Here is a 23377-nt window from a genome sequence, read left to right as displayed (position 1 = left end):
TCGGGCAAAAGCCCTTACCTCTTATCTGATCTGCGCTGTGCTAGCCAAACCTTTTGTTTCACAAAAACTCAAAACTTAATTCTTTCTCACTTTCTCACAGGAAGATGCCAAAACATTGGTTGCTGCACCGAATTAATTGGTATACTGAGATTTACATAAATCATGTTAATGTTCCAAGTCCAACATGATTCTTCTTTGGAAATGAAGCGAGCTGAAAAATGACAGCAATAGCATAAAAGCCATCATTTCACAGCCACCATCAGTCTGAAGAAGTTATTTTCAGACTTGAAATATTAACTTCCTTTCTCTCTCCACAGACACTGCCATACCTGCTGAGTTTCTCCAGCCATTTCTACTTTTAATTCAGATCTCCAGCTTTCACAATATTTTGCTTTGACTTCATGTAAATCATGATGAAATGATTAATTATATGAGTAAAAGAGAGAAACCACCAGTCTTTCATGAGCATGGGAAGAGAGGGGTATAGACATTACATTGGACAAAAGGATTATTACCATTCGGCCCACCATACATGCACTGAAATGAAAAGCCTTAGATAAAAGAGACAAGCAGCTCAGAGATTGTGTCCGTATAAACACCCATCACCCAGAGATATTCTCAATATGTATCTCAATATGAAGGGAGCAGTATTGATATTAAGGAAAAGATAAAGCAGATTTAAAGGATGAGGGACTTCAGTTATGCAAAGGGACTGAGAAAAAGCTGATCTTCTCCATTGAGCAGAGAAGATTGAGATGTTATAATGTTCAAAAATATTAACAGCTTTGAAAGACTCCATAAGGAGGAATGATTCTAGTAACAGGAAGATTAAATCCCATTGAACATAGATTTAAGATAATTGATCAAAGAACCTGAGGCGACATGAGAAAACATCTTCGCCAATGAGCTGTTAGGGAAAGTCATTGAGATTTTAGTTGCACAGAAAGAGGTCTTCCAGCCCATCCTGGTCTTATGGTCTTATCGTGTCCACTTTGGTCACTCTGAGTCCATTTTTCACCACTTGGCCTGTAGCCTTGTGAAACAAAAATTATTTTCTGTCAAATCAGTTCAGAGATGTTATTACACACCTCTGGAATGGGTGCACTTAGAGTCATAGAGATGGACAGCACGGAAACAGATCCTTCAGTCCAACTCATCCACACCGACCAGATATCCCGATCTAATCTAGTCCCATTTGCCAGCACCTGGCCCATATCCCTCTAACCCTTCCTATTCATATACCATCCAGATGCCTTTTAAATGTTGCAACTGTACCATACTCCAGTATTCCTCTGGCAGCTCATTCCACACATGTACCACCCTCTGTGTGAAAAAGTTGCTCCTTAGATCCCTTTTATATCTTTCCCTCTCATCTTAAACCTATGCCCACCAGTTCTGGACTCCCCCACCCCAGGGAAAAGACGTTGTCTATTTATCCTATTCAAGTCCCTCATGATTTTATAAACCTCTATAAGGTAACCCCTCAGCCTCTGACACTCCAGGGAAAACAGCCCCAGCCTATTCAGCCTCCACTTCAACCCAGATCTCCTGGTTCAGAGGTAAGGTAACTACCACAGCAACATTATACTTTGCTCACCTAAATAGTTCTTAACTGCCTTGGGAGCTTTCAGCTTTTCCACTGTATAAGCAGTGAAATCCTGATATCCACAACACTCCGTGTGAAAAATATCCTCAGATCCCTCTAAACTTGCTGCTTCTTACCCTAAAACTTTGTCCCATGGTTACTGACTCCTCTATATACCGTCTCCGTGCTCTTCATTACTTTGTATACTTAAATCAGGTACTCCTTCAGCCTTCTCTGCACTAAGGAAAACTACCCTACCTTAAAGAGTAGGTTGAATCGCTGCAGTCCTGGCAACAATCTAGTAAATCTCCTCTGCACCTTCTCTCATCCTTTGATAATCAGGTTCACATTGCCTGAAAGAGTGGACGAAATAAATGCAATACTCATAATCAAAAGAGAACTCAATCCATTCTTGAAGGACTACACCAAATTACCAGTATCAGCCGATCCGATGGACTAAATGGCCTTCTGTTCGGTTGCCTTCTATCCTTGCTAATTTTCGACATCACCCGAAAAGCAAGAGATATTCTTGCTTCAAGCGAAGCCATAAGTCGAAGTGCACAAAACTATTTAATCATAATCAGACGAAAGAGCAAAGGTTTATCAAGTGATTAGTCCAGTGCACGAGTCTGATGCTCCTGGTCATGTAAAAACATGATACAAAACTAGCAGTTCCGTCTTTCTGCATTCGTGCAAAATGGGCGGTTCGGAAATCCATGAATGGAAAGGACTCGAGTGAACGCAATAACCTTGGTATAGTTCACGCCCTGCGAACTGCTGGCGATTCATTGTGAATCAGGTTGACCTCTGACAGATCATGGCTGTTCCAATTGGATGATTGACAGGCTGCTGAAGAGGCGTGTCGGAGTCTGGCATCACTGCGCGTGCGCCATGACGCACAGGCGCTCCCTGGAGTTTGTAGTCGCGCCCAAAGAGTTACTGATATAGGAAGGTGGGAAAGACTATATGTCCCTTAATGCCTCGCGCCAGCATGTTGGGGGTGGGCCGGAGGTGCACGCCTGCGCATTGGTGCTTCGCTCAGCTGTTCATTGCAGCCTCTGGGAGTTTCCAATGTGTCAGATTCTGGGAGGAGGGGTACTCGACTTTGGAATTTACAACCTCCGGACGTTCGATTGGAACGTGGTGTTGGCAGCGCAGAGAATGATACACTGAGGCCGAGTTGCCTCTTCAACCGGGGCGGCTGCAACCTTCCCCCAATCATCCTGCAAGTCGAAGACTTTTTATTTTTCTTCCTATCCTCTTACGATCGCTTTCCATTCTCTGCATTCGCCATGCTGCTGCTGGTCCCTTGCCTGAGGAGAGTTTTGCGACCCGCCCGGACTCTGGCGTGTAGCCTCGGCTCTGGAAGGAGAAGCGAAAGCTGTCCGTTCCTTCTCCCTGCCCCTTCGTTGCTGTCCTGCCGGAGCACCGTCGCCCCAGCCGCTGCTTTTTCCCCGCGCTGCTTCGGCACCCATTCGGCCAAGGAGCCGGTGGAGCCCCTGAACACGGCGCAGGGAGCCCGGGATTTTATCTACAGCCTGCACTCGAAAGAGAGGAAGAGTCTGTTGCAGGAGCTCCAGAGATTCGAGGCCATGGCGATGGCACAAGGTAAGGGAATGGCAGTGTATGTGTGAAAAAGACAAGGACACTGTCTGACTTGTCAGAGCGGCGTTACTGAGTTTCTGCCACGGGAGAAAAGAGCCACTGAAGTCGTGGTTCTGTCCCGGGTGGAGAGGGGGAGTTGTGCCCTGACAGAGGCTGGGCTGGGGAAGGAAGCAAATATGCGGGTACCTGAACACAGGAGCTGTGGACGCAGATGACTGGACAGGGAGGAATGTGGTCCAGCTCGCGTAACTTGGGGAGAGAGAGAACGAGAGAAGTGGAGACTTCCAAGTTATTCAGGCAGGGAAAAGTGCTCGAATCAGCAATGGGGCAATTAAAGTCGTTACTGAACGTACTACACGTAATCATTGTGGAAGAAATGAATTAAAGTAGGTTACTAAAGATTTACAACTAAAATACTGCGGATGCTGCAAATGTTTAAAAAAAAAGCGTCCGAGAAATTCAGCGGCAGTCAATATCCATGTAGAGAGTGTTCATTTTTTTGACACCTCTGTTCTGAACTGAAGCTGGAATGGAAAAGTTGACTTTGCTTCCCTTCCCAAAGACGCTGCCAGAGCTGTTCAGTTTCTCCTGCTCCTTGTGTTTTTATTATTGAAGATTTAATCTCTGACTTTGTCCTTGGAATGCTATTTTTAGAGGATCTGTCTGCGTCTCTTCTACATTTTGTACTTGCATCTCCTGAAGTCAGGCTTTGACAGTGCTGGTATCAGGACCAGAGTTGGTGTCTTCAATTTGTTCTAGAGCGTTGAAATGGCAAAGGGGATGGAATATGTACATTGGACGAGTTTTTGAGTCTCTGCTTGATAACATTGTAAATTGGCTGTCTTCAGATTACTGCTCTTCTAAATGAATTGAGTACAGGTAGAACTTGCACGCGTAAACATGCCTTTATCGGAGTATCAAGCGCTGACGCTTGGTATTTGCAGTTCCTGGTTTGCAGATATACATTTCTCTTGGGTTTCTTTATAAACTGGGAGAGGAAACTTATTTTTCAGCAGCGAATTTAAAATGAAATGGCTCATTCTGAACTGGCTGGAATAACAGCTAGTTTCCCCATCTGTTTGTTTTTCTTCTAGTTCCATTCCAGTTGCATTCTGACTTCAATGATGGAATATCGAAAGTGGATGATTCCTTCGGGTTACATTTCGATATATTGTGTTTTGAGTGCATAGTTTCGATAACAACATTTGATTTTGGTTAAGATCGCAGAGTTCTTAGTGTAATTACAAAGAGAAACAAGTTCCGGGAAATAATCAGGGGGCAATGCTTTTCTGAGGGAAATTCGAGTCAAATTTATCTGCAGGGACATAACCGAAGTGCGACATGGTCCAGTGCGCCTGTTAGCTGTGATTCGAAACTCCGTCAGGTACTAACTTTACACATACTTGGGTGTATGAGTGGTGAGGGAGTGTGGTGGAGGGAGGAGACTGTGAGTTCGATCTTGGGAATGAGTTATATGTGTGACCCTGTTTAGTTCAGTGCTGCCGTGTGAGACTGAGTCGATCACCTGTCGGACATGTGGATGGGTGGTATTGGCGGCGGGGTTACCTACTGCTAGTTATTTTTCTGCTTCAGTGGCTGAGGAGCGGCATCTATGGAGGTACAGCACTCCCAGCAGCCCAAGCGCATCTGAAAGACGCTTATGGACTCCACTGCGCCTTGCTGCTCGATCTGCAGCCGCTGAAAGCACCGGGAGACGTTGGTCCCTTATCACTAACACTCACTTGTGGACAGTTGTACATAGTAATTGGCAGATGGACCTTCAGTTGTGGAAACAGGAGTCAACGTTTCACTGCCATCCTGAATGTTAGGGGAAACCTGTTGCACGGAGAACTGCGCTCTTTGACTTTACTGCACCATACCAGGAGTGGGTGGGAAAGGGGGCTGGAAGGAAGCTGGTTCAGACTAAGGGGTTTCAACTTTTGAAAGTTCTTTTGGGGGCCGAGGACTGCAACAGTGTTCAATTGGAGTGACACAGGATTGTAATTTCTGGGTCACTAGCTAACTGATGTGAGTGTGTGTTTTGGAAGATGTGAATCCTTTTGAGCTGATGATGCAGCACTTCAAAGACATGACAAAATACTTAAAAGGTTCTTTTTGTTGAAAGGCCTTGCACACAGTAATGTTGCACTTTATCAAAATGCTGGCTACAGTCAGTAGCTCTGGATTTGACCAAATGCATCTGGTTGTAGATTCACGTGCAATGCTGTCTGCATATTTTGAATCTGGCCTGAAAATGTCATACAATTACTTTTATTGACTTATATAGTAGCATAATGTAATGGCTAAGTGTCTTCTATCTGTAAACTGAAATGTGGATTTGTTTCCTACCATCAACATTACAAATCTAATAATGCATCATTTCTAAGGGTGTGATTTGCAGGTATCTGAGTAGATGTTGTTTGTATTTAGGTTGCTGGGTTATAGGGCCTGGAGTGAATCCTTCGTTTCTTCACTTGAGCATGTGGTGAGGTCTCCTTTTCCAGTTTTATAAAAGTTTACACCACAACAAGGTTAGAATCCCTGGTTCTCACATTCCACCTGACCAATCTCCAAATCTAATGCATCATCCTCTGCCACTTTTAGCATCTGCAGTCTGCAGATTCCCCAGCGCCAAAGAGATTTATTTCCCCACCCCATCTGCTTTCTGTAGGGACTGTTCTCTCTGCAACTCCCTCGTTAGATCCACACACTCTCCTCCAACCTCTCCTCCACACATGGCACCTCCCCCTACAGCTTCAGGACATGAAATACCTGCCACCACACCTTGCCTCTCATCTCTGTCCAAGGCTCCAAATAATCATTCCTAGTCTGGCAGAGATTTACCTGCATTTCCTCTAATCTGATTTACTGCTTATGTTGCTCCTGATGTGGTCACCTCTACATTGGAGAGACTGAGCTCAAACTTGGGGACCTGTTCAGGGAACATCTATGTTCTGCATGCTCCAATCAACCCCAAACAACTAACTCCCAATTGCCAACCATTTCAACTGCACACCTCCCCCACCATCCCCACCCCCATCCCCACCCCCATCCCCAATAACATGTCCATCCTGGGCTGCCTCCTCCATCGTAATAAGGCTACATGTACATTGGAAGAAGAACACCTCATTTTCTGCCTAGGAAGCCAACAGCCTTATGCCCTCAACGTAGAATACACCAACATCCAAATCTCCCCACCTCATTCCAGGTCTGCCTCCCATCTCCACCCCACCGTTGACCTGACCTATCTGTCCATTTTCCTTCCCACTGGCCAATCCCATTCACCTCCTACCTGCATCCACCTATCATCATCCCACTTACCTTGGTCTAGCCCCACTCATTTCCCTCTATTTACTTCTCAGCCCCCTTACCACCCCGGCCCGATGAAGTGGTCTGCCCAGAACACCAACTCTTCTGCCCTCTTGATGCTACTTGACCTGCCGTGTTTTATCCAGCGCCACGTTTTATTGACTCTGACTTTCCAACATCTGCAATCCCCACTATCTCAAGTTTATAAAGTACAAGTTGACTAAGGCACCTGTCTGCTAGCGTAATGAAATGAGACTTTAATTACTGTGCTTTGTGCTGATGAGACTGGGTGGTAACTTCAATAAGTTGGAAAAAAGAAATTTCAGTTTGAGGAAAACTACTCTGTGCAGCTGTTGGCCTGTAGCCTCTGTGTTTGAAGGGAGTCGAGAGTTGGATGCTGGAAAAGCAAAGCAGGTCAGACAGCATCTGAGGAGCAGGAGAATTGACGTTTCAAGTAAGAGCCCTTCATCAGGAATGAGGCTTGTGAACCGAGGGTGTTAGGTCTTGGGGGGTTGGGGGGTGGTGGAATGTTGCTGAGAGTGCGATGGGTAGATGGCAGTGGAGGTAATCGTGATAGATTGGAGTGGATAGGTGGGAAGGAAGAAGGGCAAGTCATGAAGGCGGTGCCGAGTTGGAAGGTTGAACCTGGGATATGGTGGGAGGAGGAGAAATGAGGAAATTGGTGAAAAGTAGATTGATGCCATGTAGTTGGAGGGTCCCAAGGCAGAAGATGGGGTGTTCTTCCACCAGGTGGTGGGTTGTTAGGGTGTGGTGATGGAGGAGGCGCAGGACCTGCATGTCCTTGGTGGAGTGGGAGGGAAGTTGAAGTGTTCAGACATGGGGCGGCAGGATTGGTTGGTGCAGGTGTCTTGGAGACAGCATCAGCAGTCCTCTCTTTCTGTGTTTGAAGTGAGACTATTCAAACATATTGTTGGGAGTTGCAATAGACTATTATTAATTTGCAAGTTTGAAATCTGTGAAAGTTTGATTTATATCGACTCATTGTATGGCATAGTGATTCTGACCTTGTGAGCCGATCACTTATCTGGTAATGCACTGTCAGGTTCCTGATGAAGCTGTTACTTGTTTAATTGTCATGTAATTTAGGGGACCCTCTTGTGGCACAGTGCTTATGTCCTTACTCCTGTAGTGGGATGCCCAGGTTCAAGTCCCATCTGCTCCAGAGATGTATAATAACATCTCTGAACAGGTCGATTAGAAAAACAGTGGCTATTTATAGATCTATTAAAGCAGAGCACTCTGATTTTTTTTTGCTTCCAGTTGTTGGTACCTTCTATCTTTTTTTTAAAATCCATTTTTAAAAATAAAATTTTTGAATTTTCTTTGTACATTTGTGACTAAATTCTCATTTGTTTATTAAGATTTAGACAGGATCTCTTTTTCAAGCAACTCAAATTCTAGAAAATTAAATGAATTAGTGTCTCTGTCTTCCTGTCTGGTTTCATTATAGATTAAATTCAGAAACACTTGTGATAGGACAATTTGCTTCTGACCCATCGCATATGGTTACATCATAATTTTCAGACGTAAAATGTCCTGGCATAGTAAACATATAGAATAAGAAATGCAATTGCTCCCTGTAGTCTTGGAGACATAATACTTCATGATCCTTTTCAAATTATTTTGCTACATGTTATTGAAGAATGTTTTGTTGAGCCCAAGTCATGTACGTTGCCCTTGCTGTTTAGTCGTGGCATGATGCATGTTATAATAATATCTCATACTCTTCAAAATGCCAGTATTCCTTTGAAAAAAGCACCAGATGCCATCTTGTTTATCATCATGATCTGTTGTCTCGGTTCCTACCTTGAGTGCTTTGACCATCTTTCGTGAATAACAAAAATAAATCAACAGACATGAATCATACACCAAACAATCAGAGCAGAAGCAAAACTGCACAAATTTTGCCCTGGCACATTCATCCTTAAAATTGTCCATTCCAGGTATATGACGATGTAACTGAATTATTCTTTTACCATTTTTAAATAGTGTATCAGGTATTCCAAGTTCATATGTTTTCAGAAATTCAATGTATAGAAATTAGCAGGATAAATTATTTTAATCCACTGCATGTATTTGGGAAGGCCCCAGTAGATTTCATGTAGTTGTCTTAACTGTATATTATGTTATTAAACAATTCCTTGATAACTGAGCAATATATAAATGTAGATTATTTCTTTTTAATCTGTTTCCGGTCTTATGCACAACCTTTCTTAGAATTCCACAGAATTTTTTATGGGTTTAAAATCCAATTGAGGCAAGAGAATCTAAGATGTTTGAGCCCTAACTAAAATAAATGTAAGGGATTTTTATTAGTACGCCAAGAGAGCTGATGCACTGCTCAAAATGATCTATAATGTTTCAGTTAGTAGTAAGAGAGAAATTTGACTCGGAAAACTACCATTATTGCTTGTTTGGAAGATAGTTTACAAATCTCTTATTAAACTCAGACATCATATTTGGGACAGTAGTAAGGAGTTCCCTCTTGGATGTAATAGAGCCTGATTCAGCTAACACCGAAGCAATATCATAAGCAGAGCATCATTTTTCTAGCAACTGGAGGAGTTTTATTCATTCTTGGGATTTGGTTGTCACTGGAATTTATTTTTGATCGTTTCCCTTGAGACTGTAGTGGTCCATCTGGTTTATGTGCTCCTATTGTGCTGTAATGGACGAAATTCCAGGACTTGAACCCATTGATGATAAACAAATGGCATTATATATCCTAATTGTGTGTGTGAGACTACAGAACATTGGTGTTCCTAATCACCATCAGCCATGTCCTTTTGTGGTGGTTGTGGTTTAAGAGGTGGCAATCAAGCAGCCTTGGAGACCTGTAGACTGTATCCACTCTAGCAATCATACACCAATGCTGGAGTGAGTGGATATTTTTAGCTGGTGAATGAGTTGGTCACTTAAATTGATGAGCTTTGTCTCATTTGCTGTAGAGTTTTGTGGTCTTCAACACACCAATCACAATTGACTTGATCGCAGAGTCTCTGATAATTGATCTCACTACCTGCCGACATTCTTTCATTAGCTGCATATCGATTGTCATGTCACTGCACAACCTCTGCTTCTGGAAACTCTGGGCAGAGAAATGCAGTTTTGGTTAAGATGGTACATTCCTTTTGAGCAAGACCCCTTGAACACAATTTGTTTTAAATCCTTATTGAACTTCTATGCTGCTTATGGTGAACAAATTTTTTTTATTTCAGAAATATACTTTATTCATAAAATTATTTTGATCTCTATACAATTGGTCATGCCATTCTTGTGCACACATTACATTGCTTTACATACAGACATTGAAATTTATTTTTCCCATATACAAGTCTGTCCATTTATTATCCAGCTCATCTGCTGAGGTGTCAGCGGAGCCCAAATGACTGAGTGGGCCCCTTGTTCTTCTTAGGCAGGCAGATGTTACACAGTGGTCTTCCCCCACCATGCCTTGGTGGCAGCTGCCCCAAGCTTCAGCACGTCCCACAACACGTAGTCCTGGACCTTGTAATGTGCCAGTCTGCAACACTCAGTCGGGGTCAACTTCTTCAACTGGAAGACCAACAGGTTTGAGACCACCCAAAGAGTGTCTTTGACCGAGTTGATGATCCTCCAGGCACAGTTGACTTTCGTCTCGGTGTGTGTCCTGGGGTACAGACCGTAGAGCATGGAGTTCCACGTCACAGCACTGCTCGGGACAAACCTTGACAAACACCACTGCATTCCTTTCCAGACTTCTTCTGCATAGGCACATTCCAGAAGGAAGTGTGTGACAGTCTTCTCCCCCCACACCCGCAGCTGCTTCAAGGGCAGCATGCGGTGCAGCAGAGAGTCTGGGCAAATCGTCTATGCTGTTGTGGGGTGTTTAATTTGAGGAAAAGTCCTGCAAACAGTTTTATATCTGCCTGAGGTCATTATTTCCCTTAATGTGAAGTGGACTATACAGTGAGCTGTCAGACAACTCAATGTTGCTTGACTTTGGGTTCCTTAAGTGCAACTGAAAACTAAAATCAAACAAGTCAAATTGAGTTGGACTATGAACTGTAAGGATAGGTTAGAGACTTAGTGCAAATGATCAGGGCTGTGAATGCACTCACAGATTGGGTCTGAGTCCTCCCAATTAAAAAGAAAGCATTGGAACACTTCCATATCTGGGGAAAATACCGGGGATAAAGGATCAAAGGCAAAGAAAAATGGTCCCAAACAAAAAAATGTGAGTTGAGAGTGTGGTGTTGGAAAAGCACAGTAGGTCAGGCAGCATCTGAGGAGCAGGAGAACGAAACGTCGATATGCTTTTCCAGCACCACACTCTCAACTCTGATCTCCAGCATCTGCAGTCCTCACTTTCTCCTAGAAAATGTGAGTGCATACCTGAGGACATTAGGAGACAAAGTTAACAGGTGATTTCAGGGATTTGATGTGATGTAACAAAATGTCATGTTTATTTCAAATCTAAACTTCAGGTAGTCATTGGTGAGCTGGTTACCAAACTTTCTGATAATTGAAGGTCGTCTGGAAATTCAGTAATTGACAAAGTTAGATTTGTGTCAAGGATAGACAGTAATTTCTTTGTTTAAACATTTTGTGTAGATATCAGATGTAGCTATGTTGGAACAGACTGGCTGGAGGCAACCACAGCATGATTTACAAATGGACTTAACTTATAGAGGTAACTGCTATGTGAAATGATATTGAGCTGAAAGTCAGATCAGGCGACAGTGCTTTTTGGGGACACAGAAGCAGACATCCTTACGTTTATATGTCATCCTGTGCTTTTGAAGTGAAGTGATTTAAGAAACTAAGTAAAAACAATGAAGACTTAAGCTCAACATGCCTCTGTGAGATAGCATTCTCGCAAATGAAGATGAAGTCCAAGTATTGTACCAGCTTACCCAGTCATTTGATGGATTGTACAGAATGAGCAGATTCAAACTACAGCCCAGAATTTGAGGCACTGCTAAATAATCCACAGTTTATTGGTGTCACCTGGAGACTTGGGTGAGTCGAATAAAATTATTCATTTTCCATACACATGGTTTTGATATACATAGGACTGAAAATAAGCTTTTCTTTCTTAATTTTTTGGGGGTAGATCCTAGGTTGTACTCTAATTCAAAAAGTGATCTTGTTCTTTAAAAGGTGGGAGACAACTGGTGTAGAGTCTTTTGCGTGTTCTTGCACTTGGACCCATCCAAGCACGTGGACAGGATTCCATCACACTTCTCATTTGTAGTTTGTAGGGGGCAGATGTCCTTGGGGAGCCCTTGTAGAATATCTAATCTTTTTAACCAGTTCAAGTTGTATTGGCATTTATGACAGTCCTTGTCACTGATGGAAAAATTATTAAAATCCCGTGAGTTACAAAAAATTCCCTGACTTCTCTTGTATACCTCAAAATAGAGTGCCAGTTCAACCAGTACATTCACTTCCAAGAATACTGTTGTTTTTGTCAACACCCTCTTCCCCCCCCCCCCCCCCCCCCCAATTCCCTCAACCAAAACCCGGGTGGTGACCACCTCTTGACTTGGCAGTGATGAGGATTTGGAAGTTAAGACAAGTGATAGAATTTCTCCTGTTATAGGTAGTCATTGCCCATCTCTTGTGAGATGTGAATGTTAGCAGTAGTGTCATTTGAAGCCTGAATGTTGCCTTGGTCTTGCTACATATGGGCTTAAATTTCTTTGTCATCTAAGGATTATAAATGAATATACTTTTTCCTGAGGATGATACACAGAGGAACTCTTGAGGTTGGGATGATTAGTCTGAAGGAATCACAACCCATCTTTCTTTCAGCAAAGAAAGGGTAGCAGTAATGACTCTTCAAAGAGCCAAGCCATGAAGTTCTGCATTTAAAACTAGTTGCGTTGCTTTGCATTTACCCAGGCTTTTCAGAAACCCTGATGTTCTGTTGAGTGAGCATTATTACTTTCCCCACTGAAGGTGTGATTGATGACTTTTCATTGCGGTGTGGGAAATGTTCTATATCCATTTGGAAAATGAGCCAATAGTCCTGTGTTGTGGTATTGATCATAGGAAAACTAATTACATCAGAAAATACATTATCACCGTCAAAGGACAAGAAGAGCTACTAAGTCCCAAAGGGGAAAAAACAAGGGTTTAATGTAAAGTTATGCCTCTTTGTAGAGATGTTAACTAAAGACATTTCATTGGCTTTCTTCCTGATTTAAAATTTATTCAATTATAAAAATATTAGGATTATTTAAATTAGCTGATGATAGTTGAATCCCAGATTAAATAGATTGAAGCCTGGAAGATGCCCATCTGGTTGTGGATATTGTAGCTCAGAAATACAAAGTGTTTTTATTTGGTCATATGATGTCATTGGATTGGTCAGCATTTATGGCCCATCCCTTTTGCATGGGAGAAGGTAGTAGAAGCCCCCTTGAACCACTGCAGTTATTGGGATATAGGAGCAATGTCAGTGTTGTTAGCAAGAGACTTCCAGGATCTTAACAGTGACACAAAAGCAACAGTAATATATTTCCAAGTCAGGATAGTGGGAGGCTTGGAAAGGAACTTGCAAGTAGTGAGTACCCATGTATCTGCCTACCTTGTCCTTCTAGATGGTAGTGGTTTTGGAGAAGCTTCTGTGAGATATTGGAATGCATCATCTAGATGGTACACACTACTGACTTTGCATTAATGAAGGAGATGTTGTGGATATGGCACTAGTCAAGCAAGGTGCTATGTGTCAAGTTTCTTGAAGATTGTTGGAGCTGCACTCGTCCAGGCAAGTGGGTAGTATTCTATCTTGTAGATAATGGACAGTCTTTGGAATATTGGAGGTGAGTTATTTGCTACAGGATTGTGAACCTCTGACCTATCACATAATATTAGTGTCTGGTTCAGTTCCTAGTGAATGGTAACAACAGGCTTTTGATAGTTAGGATTCAGTGATGGTAACCAGTTATAGCCAGTGAACAACAAGAGGCAATAGTTAATGCCCCTTGTAATGACCATCTCCAACTTGTCACTTGTGTGGCATCAATGATATTTGAGGCTTTTCAGCCCAAGCCTGGTGCTGTCCAGGTCTTGTAACATTTGGACATGAACTGCTTCAGTATCTGAAGCATCATGGAATGACAGTGAACATTATGGACTCATAAACAAACATCTCCACTTGTAATCTTATAACAGAAGGGAGGAATTGATGAAGCAGCTCCAGGACACTACCCAGAGGAACTCCTGCAGAGATATCATGGAGCTGAGATGATTGACTTGCAGTTGTGAAAACTGTGTTCTTTTCTGCCAGGTATGATTCCAACCAGCAGTTTTCTCCCAGTTTCGTTTTGTCCAGACTCCTTGATACCACATTGTAAAATGCTACCTTGATGTCAAGGGCAGTTACTTCTATCTCACCTCTGGATTTCAGCTCCTTTGTTCATATTTGGATCATGACAAAAATGATGTCAGAAGCTGAGTAGTCCTGGTGGAACTCAAAAACTGGTCATCAATGAGCTGGTATTTCATTTGGAAGTGTACTTTTGATATCACTGTCAGTGAGCACTCCCATTACTTTGCTGATGATCAAGTGTAGACTGGGGCAGTATTTGGCCAGGTTGGATTTGTCCTGCTTTTTTTGCACATTACATACCTTGGCAGTTTTCCACATTGAGGGCAAAACCTCAGAGTGAAGACATGACCTTTTAGAACTGAGATGAGAAGGAATTTCTTCAGTGGTCAATCTGTGGAACTCCATGCTGCAGAGGGCTATGGAGGCCAAGTCATTGAGTATATTTAAGATAGAAATAGATCGATTCTTGATTAGTTTGGGGATCAAAGATTATGCAGAGAAGGCAGGACAATAGCATTGAGAACGTTCGCCATCATTTGGTGAAGCAGAGAAAAAGAGAGTTCTGCACATGCTGGAGATCAGAGTCAAAAAGTGTGGTGCTCTTCATTCGTGATGAAGAGTTTATGCTTGAAACATCGATTGTTCTGCTCCTCAGATGCTGTCTGACCAGCTGTCCTTTACCAGCACCACAATATTTTGACCCTGAATGGTGGAGCAGACTTGATTCACCTAATTCCGCTCCTTCATCTTTATGGTCTTACAGACTGACTGTTCGTGTATGGTGGAATTTTGGAGATCAGGTTTGGGAGAATCAGGGAGGTTGAGCAGAGAGTTAGTGAAAATGTAGATAAGGATTCCAGCAGTAGTGTGAATGAAGCAAATACTGTGGAGTCAGCAGTCTGTGATGGTGAGGATAAACGTTTGAATGTTTAAAAGTTACACTGAACCAAATTTAAGCCCTGTTTAGTTTTAAATCCAAGTTGAGATTGGATCTTGAAGGTGAGGGTACAGTGTTTGACAAAAATTACAAAGATGTTTTGGATCTTGGCAGGCTTATGACACATTCATGATTTGCAGCGGGCAAGTGATCAGATGACGGGTTAATTTTGTGCTGTTGAAAGGAACATTTTGTTGGCATTCATACAAAATCACTGAAGTGGCAACATGTAATTGAGGAATGGGTTTATGTTAGTGAAGGATAGAAGTTTGAGATTCTCTCCATGGTGATTGTGCTGCAATCAAGGGACAAAAACATTTTGTTGCCATTGGCTATTTTTGAATGGATTGGAATTCAATGGGATGTCACAGCTATACAGGGTAATGCTAGGGTTGTTGTGATGCACGCACAACAGGGTGTAGCACTGGCATGATATAAATGAAGTGTCTAATCTAGGAGAAGGGTGGTTCACCTGTAAAGCATTGAATCAATTTCTAATTCAAATTTTCTTATCAGCAACATAAGGTTAAACAGGGATTTAGAATCCCCATTACGTGCATTATGCTCAAATGTTTTGACCCTTCTATCAAAATAAATCATTACCTTGGAAAGAAGCAATCCTATTAAGTACCTTTTTTAGTTTATCTATAGGCTGAAGAATTCAGGCAATCATACTTCGGTTGGGTTTTAGTCATGTAAAGGTCTAACTCCCCTTGCTCACTGTTCAGAACCTTGTCATCTTCAATTTAAGAAAAATCCGTGCTGAATTGATACTCTTGTATCTGATACATGCTGTATACCAATGAAAATTGGTATGCCAAAATACGAATAAAAATGAATTGCTGCGATGACACTGCATGAGCATTTGCACGTTCCTTAATTGCCCAGTTTTGCTTAGTTTTATCACAATCTATTGATCAGTTGTTGGCTTCAAGGTATATTAATTACTTTTCGGTTTCTTTTTTTATAGCCATTTGGTATCATGTTCATCCTGCAGATTAACCCAATCTAATTCTGCATTATACTATCAGGTTTATTCACTGCCTTGTTCCTGTACTGATATCAGTTTACTTTATGCTTTGGATCCAGTTGAAATAATGCGAAGCCATTCAGCTCATTATGTCTGTTGCTTTGTCCAATTTAATTCCATTCCATCGCGTATCAGCATTCTTCAAGTCCAAGTCCAACTGCCTTTTAAAATTGCTTAGCAGCTTTCAGTAGCAAAGCAATACAAATTTATTTGGAGCAAGCAGCACTTTAGACATGGGAGGGTTCATGTTTGGATTAAATTCCAACATTAAAGAAAATGGCTATTTCAATCTGTGCAAAAGTAGTGAATTTTTTTGTAAAAATGTTCACCCAGAACTCCGACTTCATGATCACAATATTTAAGGTTGTAAAGATAATAAATAAAAAATTGAAGTTGAAACAAATTATTTGTTTGGTTATGAATACCTTAAACTGTGGATGGAGAAAATCTGAAAATGCACGCCCGAGGACCCATTTGTTTAACCAGGGTTTCAAGAAAAATATTGCAGCAGCTACGGCTTTATTGGCTCAGTATTAAAGCTTTTGTCAACTAACACTTGAGAGAGGATTAGCCTGTGTACAGAGTGGAATGTTGAGTAATGTGCTGGAGGATGCAAGTTAGTGTAACTCTAATGTACCTCATGTTCATGAAGGTTCTTTGGACAAGTTTAAGCCTCTGTATGATGTAAGTGTAAGTCCATGTTAGCATAGTAAATATAGATGAGTGAAGATTGTAGTCCATAAGAACATAAACAATAAGGTCAGGAGTAGATCATTCAGCCCACCGAGCCTGACCCATTATTTAATAAGATTATGGTTAGTTTGTTTGTATCACTTTACATCACTTTCCTGTCTACTCCAATTAATCTCTTCTACCTTTTGTAGATCAAAAAATGGTCTGCTTTATATATTCAATGACCCAAGCACCCCCCACACAACAGGGTGTAGCACCAGCATGATATAAATGAACTATCTAATCCAGGAGAAAGGTGGTTCACATGTAAAGCAATGAGAGAATTCACTGTGAGAGAATTCCAAACACAAAATACCCACTAAGGGAAAAAAAAACCTCTTCTCCATTTAAATTGGGAGGAGCTTAGTCTGACATCAGTTGGGAAAATGCTAGAATCTACTGTAAAGGATGTGATTACTAGATGCATAAAAAATAATGGGAGGATAGAGCCAACATGGATTTATGAAGGGGAGATCATGTTTGGCAAACCTGTTGAAGATTTTTGAGCATGTTACTGAAGAATAGATAAGGGGAGCTGCGAATGTGATGTATTTGGATCTCCAGAAAGCTTCTGATAAAGTCCCAAGCTAGTAAATGGAATTGGAGTGCATGGGATTAGGGTAATACACTGGCATGGATTGAGAATTTGCCAGCAGAGACAACCATAGGAATAAATGGGTCACTCGTAGGTTCACAGGTCATGACTAGTGAAGTACCACAAGGATCAGTACTTGGGGACCATCTATTCAAAAATTTATGATTTGGATAAGTGGATCAAATGTAATGCTCCCAAGGTTGCTGCTGACACAAAGCTCGATAGGAGGATTGTTTGTGAGGAGTCAGAGAGGTTTTGACAGAATTTAGAAATGCTGAGTGAGTGGGCAAGGACAGTGCAAGTGGAATGCAATATGAAAAAAAGTGAATTTTATCTTTTCAGGAGGAAGAACAGGAATGTAGAGTATTTTTTAAATGATGAGCTTTTGGAAAGTGTACAACAGAGTCTGGTTTTCCATCTCCATTAATTGCTCAAAACTACCACACAGATGGAGCAAACAATTAGAGAGGTATATAGTAGATTGACTTTGATTGCTAGGAATGCAGGAACAAGCACATCTTGGTTCAGTTGTATAAAAGGCATAATTTGGTCTCCTTAACTAAAGGAGCATGTACTTGATACAGATGGATCTCATCAAAGGTTTATCAGATGGGTGGGCTATGGTGTTAGGGGAGATTGAAGAGACTGGACTTGTGCTGTCTAGAGTTTGAATAATGAGAAGTAATCTCATTGAAGCAAACAAAAATTCTTACAGCAGTGAACAGGGTGTAATTACACACACGTGTACACACACGTGTACACACACGTGTACACACACGTGTACACACACGTGTACACACACGTGTACACACACGTGTACACACACGTGTACACACACGTGTACACACACGTACACGTTGGAATTTTACTATCCTTTGAATGGCAAATCTTTGGAATTCTCTACTCCAGAGGGCTGTTGAGGTTCAATAATTAGTGGGGGACCATGATGTTGAAGTAGAAGATTAATTATAATCTATTTCAACAACAGAGCAGTTGAGGGGCCAAATGGCCTAACTCCCCCAATCCCAATATTCCACCCCGGCCACCTACATTTTTTGTTTTTGAATTGTGTCCTAGTTTGAGACTCTTCCTGTACTCCTGTAAATAACTCCAAGTTACTGTTTGGTAAGATGAATCCCATCAATCTTTTGTCACAAGACAAACTCCTCTTTCTCTTCCCCTCCCCTGAAATTGGCAGAATGAACCTTTCCTAAACTGCTTCCAATACATACAGGACAGCCATCGCCTGCCCCCCTCAACGTCGCCACCACCACCTCCATCCCAGTAAGTGCATGATTACAATATAGTAATAAATAGGAGCAGTTTATACTTCCTGTTTCCAGACACTCAGGCAGAGGAAAGTTCTATCTGAATATTGACTGTGTCCAACCCTTTCAAGATCTTGCTGAACAAGCTTGGTAGGTCTGGCAGCATCTGTGAAGAGATATCAAAGTTAATGTCTCAGGTCCGGTGACCCCCGTCAAGAGCAGGTTCTGAGGACGGATCATTAGACCCAAAACATTAACTTTGATTTCTCTTTACAGATGCTGTCAGACCTGCTGAGCTTTTTCAGCAACTTCTGTTTTTGTTTCTGAATTTCAGCATTCGCAATTCTCTCAGTTTTTCCTTTCAAAATCTTCTTTGTTTCAATCACCTCTTAATCATTTAAACCCCAGACAATACAGGCCTATCCTACTCACTCTGATAATGGAGTTGATGAATCACATTAATAAACCTCAGCCAATTAGTCTCCAATAATCCTAGAAATTGGGGTAAAGTGGAGGACATTTTGGGAACCATTGTTCCAGACTCATCATTTTCCTCCCGAGCTACCATTTGCTGGCATATGACATGTTTTTATTGCACATTTTTCTAAAACAAAGTATTTAATTCTTACTAATTGTTTCCATTCTTTCCATTGAAATCTGTTCCATGGTTTGACTGCTTGCTCAATGAAATACTCCAATTAGAGATTAATACAATCCTGTTTTCTTTTAACTATGTCCTCTGATTATACTACAGATGCAGTGCAACAGTCAGTCTGTTATCCAATTCCTTAAAATTGCTGTTTGCAGGATTCTAATCACCCTTCAACAATCGCTCTTTCTAATGAAGACATGCACACTTTGCAGAGTCGTTGAATGCAATCCTTCCCTTGCTTTTTTCACATTGCTACATATGATTTCCTTTCAGTAGCTGCAGCATCTCTTTACCTTTGTCACAAAGTGGGGAAATGGGGAAGAAAGGTTATGTTTTTGCCCCACTTTGCTAGTGTGCTTGTAAATAATATACCTCAAAAGCTAATGGACAGACATCAACATAGTTCACAGTTAGGGCATGGTCCAGGGAAGAAATGATTCATTTTTGGTGAAGATGTAAATGCAGACTTTTTGTTTCTTTGTAATTCACTCAAGGGACTGAGCCACGTTATGGAGTAATTGAAAAGATTTGTTAATACTGGGAGATAGATCAAATTGGCTATTTTTTTTTTCAGAATACCATAGATTGACTGTTTTAGAATGTTGTGGATTGTCTTAACTAACGTGTTAGAAGTTTCCTCAGCTGTTAAAATATCAGCAGAGTTTTCAGTGCAGGTTGTTGGCAATGGATTGCCCTGAAACCACCTGAGTGGGATTGAAGCTCTTAATAAATGTGTTTGCTGTTTTTGAACTTTGACATTACAGTACATCCACCAGGTATGAAAAAGCCTTGCAGAGCCTCATAAATAGTGTTGGGCAATACAGCTTGGCAGAGGCATGTTCTTTCCTGAATGCTCGTTTCACTTATTTGTAATGTGGTGACAAGAATATGCACAGCATTAACATCATTGATTTCTGAAATGAGAAGATTACTGTTGTATACAGTTGTATAAGACTTTGGTATGGCCACATTTGGAATACTGCGTATAGTTTTGGTTGCTGCCTTACTAGAAGGATGTGGATGCTTTGGAGAGGGTGCAGAGAAGGGTCACTCAGATATTGCCTGGTATGGAGATGCTATAAAGAGAGATTGAGTAGATGGAGGTTGAGGGAGGAACCTGATTGAGGTCTACAAAATCATGAGAGGTATGGATAGGGTGGATAGCAAGAAGCTTTCTTCCAGTGTGGGGAGGTGGGGTGGGGTCAATTCCTAAGGGTCATGAACTCCAGGTGAGAGGGGAAGAGTTTAAGGGAAATATGCATGGACAGTTCTTTACGCAGAAGTTGGTGGGTACCTGGAACGCGTTGCCAGCGGAGGTGGTAGATAGTGTTATGTAAGATGGATCTGGACAGATACATGAATGGGCAGGGAGCAGGTTTAGATAGAGGATCTGGATCGGCACAGGTTTAGAGGACTGAAGGGCCTATTCCACTGCTGTATTTTTCTTTCAATTTTTTTTTCAAAATTCAGCTTTCCATGTATCTCAACACTTGATTTGTTTATTTGTTGTTGAATGTGGTTGTGACCCTTCAAGTGCTGCATTCAAGTTGTCTAAATTTAAAGAGATTTGTGTAGGAATGCATATGAGGAGCATTCTCATAGAAGGTTCATAGCCAGGCTGCCCAAGTGAGCTGCTGCTTGCCAGGAACCCATGCAGGCTCTGCAATTGTCTCTTTGGCTGCAATTCAGACATTACAACTGTAAGTGGCCTCATTCCCCTTGCCCATTCTGCCCTTGTCAATTTCTAATTTTAAAAATTTTAAAACTTTTTTCACGGGAATAACCTAGAAATTAAATGGACAAAAACAAGGAAAGCACCCAATGCTGTTGTAGGTTTTTCCAAGCATGAAAATATATTTTTCCACTTATTCTACCATTACTCTTGAACATGAGGCACGTGTGGTTGAAAAACTGCAATTGGGCAAACTTTTCAATTTTTCATTGTTGATGTGCAATATGGAAAAGGAAGGCATGGCTTGATATAGATAAAAGGAAACCAGAATAAGATATGAGAGAAAAGGCTTTATTTTAAAACCCTGAGTTAACCACAAGATCTGGTGCTGATTTATTTGAGAGGCTTTGAGTGTGCACAATTTTAGGAAATTCGTTTGAGGCTCACACTAAATCACAATAAGCAATGCCTGAAATTTAAAAATAAAACAAGTGCTGGAAATGTGAGTCAGGTAGATTTGTGGAATGGGAAAAGTGAGTTAATGTTTCATGTCTCCAACCTGTTGTCAGTTTGAGATATGACGGATTTCAAGCAAGGGAAAGGTTGGGGCTGTCAGGTGGTGTTGATATTAAGAACTGCAAAGGATGGAAGGCTGGAGAGATCAAATCATGACACAGGTGATGGGGCAAAGTTGAAGTTTGAACAATTAAAGAAACAGAAGGTTGGTTTGGAGAAGACGGAAATGGCAGAATGAATTGTATTGGTTTTATTTCCTTTTCTTTGTTCTGAACTGGGAAAAATTGAGTTTTGTTTTCAATTTTGTTCCTACCCTCACCTTTATATGGTCCATTTCAGATTCTTCCACATTATGTATATCCCCATTTATAGGGATAATACATTGACGAAAATTCACTGACTCTCACAATCATTTTGGCTCTTTTTTTTAATATGTTGTGGGCTGAAAAGATCAGTTCAATGTTAAGATTTGCTTTTATCTGCAAGGTTCACAAAAAAACTAACTTTACACAGACTTTTTGTCTGTCACAGCAATCAAACCTAAAGGGTCTGCCCATGAGGCTGCACACACCAATAAAAATGAGGACTTGAAGGAGCCATGTCAGGATTGAGCCACAGTTCTGGAATCTTTAGCGCAGTGGAAGTGTCCCTATCTCTTGCATAGAAGATCCATGCTCAAAGTTTGGAATGTAATGGTCACAGAGGTGTGAAGCCTCAGAGCTAGTGACGTGAAAATCGATTTTTGTAATTCCACCAGGGATTGGGGGAGCACCACCTGCAGTTCGAGAAGCCCTGCTTGAAAGAAACATTAATGCAAATATTCTTGTCACTTGTATTTATTTTTAGATAGTGTAACAGAATATTTGCAACCTGAGGTTTATACAAAATAACTTGGCAATGTGAAAAGATCAGTCAGTAAAGCCTTAAATATTTCGGGCAAGGTTGTAATATACAACAGATGGGTTTGTCAGTATGTTTTGCTGCGCCAGTGAGAGAGCTTTCAGATGTAAAACTGAAGGAGGTCAGTCATAAGTCTGTCTTGATCATCACCATTGATGTTGCGGCTGTGAGATAGTTGTTTAAATATCAACCGCAGAATTCAATTGGTAATGCTATTGTTACTGTGCAAGGTTAAACAATCATAGATTTTAATAAAATTGTGAAAGACCTTTTAAAAGAAGTCATCCCTTGTGCAAAATTAAAGCAATGGCAGATTTACATTCTAGATGGCATTCAATTTTCTATGTTTTTGTTAAATGAGATGCTGTGCTGCTTTTGGTAACTTTATCCTCCAGGCAAGGAGGATTTACTCTAAATCTTGCTATGTGCTGTATCAAACCAGTGCTTGCAGTTAGTTTTGAAAATAGACAATGCTGTTCTGGCTGTCAGCTTGGTCTGTTACCCCCTTGCCTGACTTTAGGATGAGCCCAACCTGCTTTTTTATACATTGCCAGCTGCACAATAAAATTGGATAATACATAAACAAGCACCAATAAAACTATGCCAGCAGATTTAACCAAACTGACATTTCCTAGCTATCTGTTGCCAACAGCTCAATAATAATAATAATAACCAAAACACCTTCCTTGGCTGATCACTTAAATATAGCGAAGTGCAAGAATTGCAGAGCAGGTTTCTAATTAACAACTTAGATTAAAAAGAACTTGATCTTTGCAGAATGAATATACATTTTAAGTATTTTCTTGCTTATGAGACAGGCAGATTAAAATCCTGTGTTTTTTAAAACAGCAATACATGGGTTAGCCTGTGACTGTCCTAATTACAATGTATTTAGATTTCTTGGGAAGGTTTTCACCTCCGAAGAAGGAAAAAAAAATCTGGTAGAACATGCTTCTGGACTCTGTGATGGAGTCTCTTCTGTCGGATTCCTTCAGTGCAAATTAAATGTTTAAAAACAGATTTTGATATTGAGGACTTTAACAGTGTTGCTTTGTGATAAAGCAATAGGCAGAAGGACACAGACCTGTAATAACAGTGCTATTAGGGTTCTATGGCCAAAGCCTAGGTAACTGGTCATGTTTCATCAGTGTAATTCTAGCAAATGAACTGCTGCAGGTACAAAAACTAGTGATTTATAGAGTGCTTATATGATGTACAACTTTTTTAGAGTCCTGAC

The 23377-nt window shown here is 41.1% G+C and overlaps 1 protein-coding gene across 2 annotated transcripts in view; it reads left to right on the top strand.

The window, feature by feature from the left end:
• Positions 1-2642: 2642 nt before the first annotated feature.
• Positions 2643-23377, top strand: part of tmem65 (transmembrane protein 65) — an 80787-nt gene continuing 60052 nt past the window's right edge. For both annotated transcript variants that reach the window (XM_072570741.1, XM_072570740.1), the window contains exon 1: positions 2643-3193. In XM_072570741.1, coding sequence (XP_072426842.1) covers positions 2878-3193 — 316 coding nt within the window. In that variant the 5' untranslated portion in view covers positions 2643-2877. The remainder of the gene's footprint in view (positions 3194-23377) is intronic.

This window comes from Chiloscyllium punctatum, chromosome 5 (genome assembly GCF_047496795.1).
Source record: "Chiloscyllium punctatum isolate Juve2018m chromosome 5, sChiPun1.3, whole genome shotgun sequence".
Lineage (NCBI taxonomy): Eukaryota > Metazoa > Chordata > Chondrichthyes > Orectolobiformes > Hemiscylliidae > Chiloscyllium > Chiloscyllium punctatum.
Note: the sequence above shows the minus strand (reverse complement) of the source record. Positions and strands in the feature narration are given on the sequence as shown.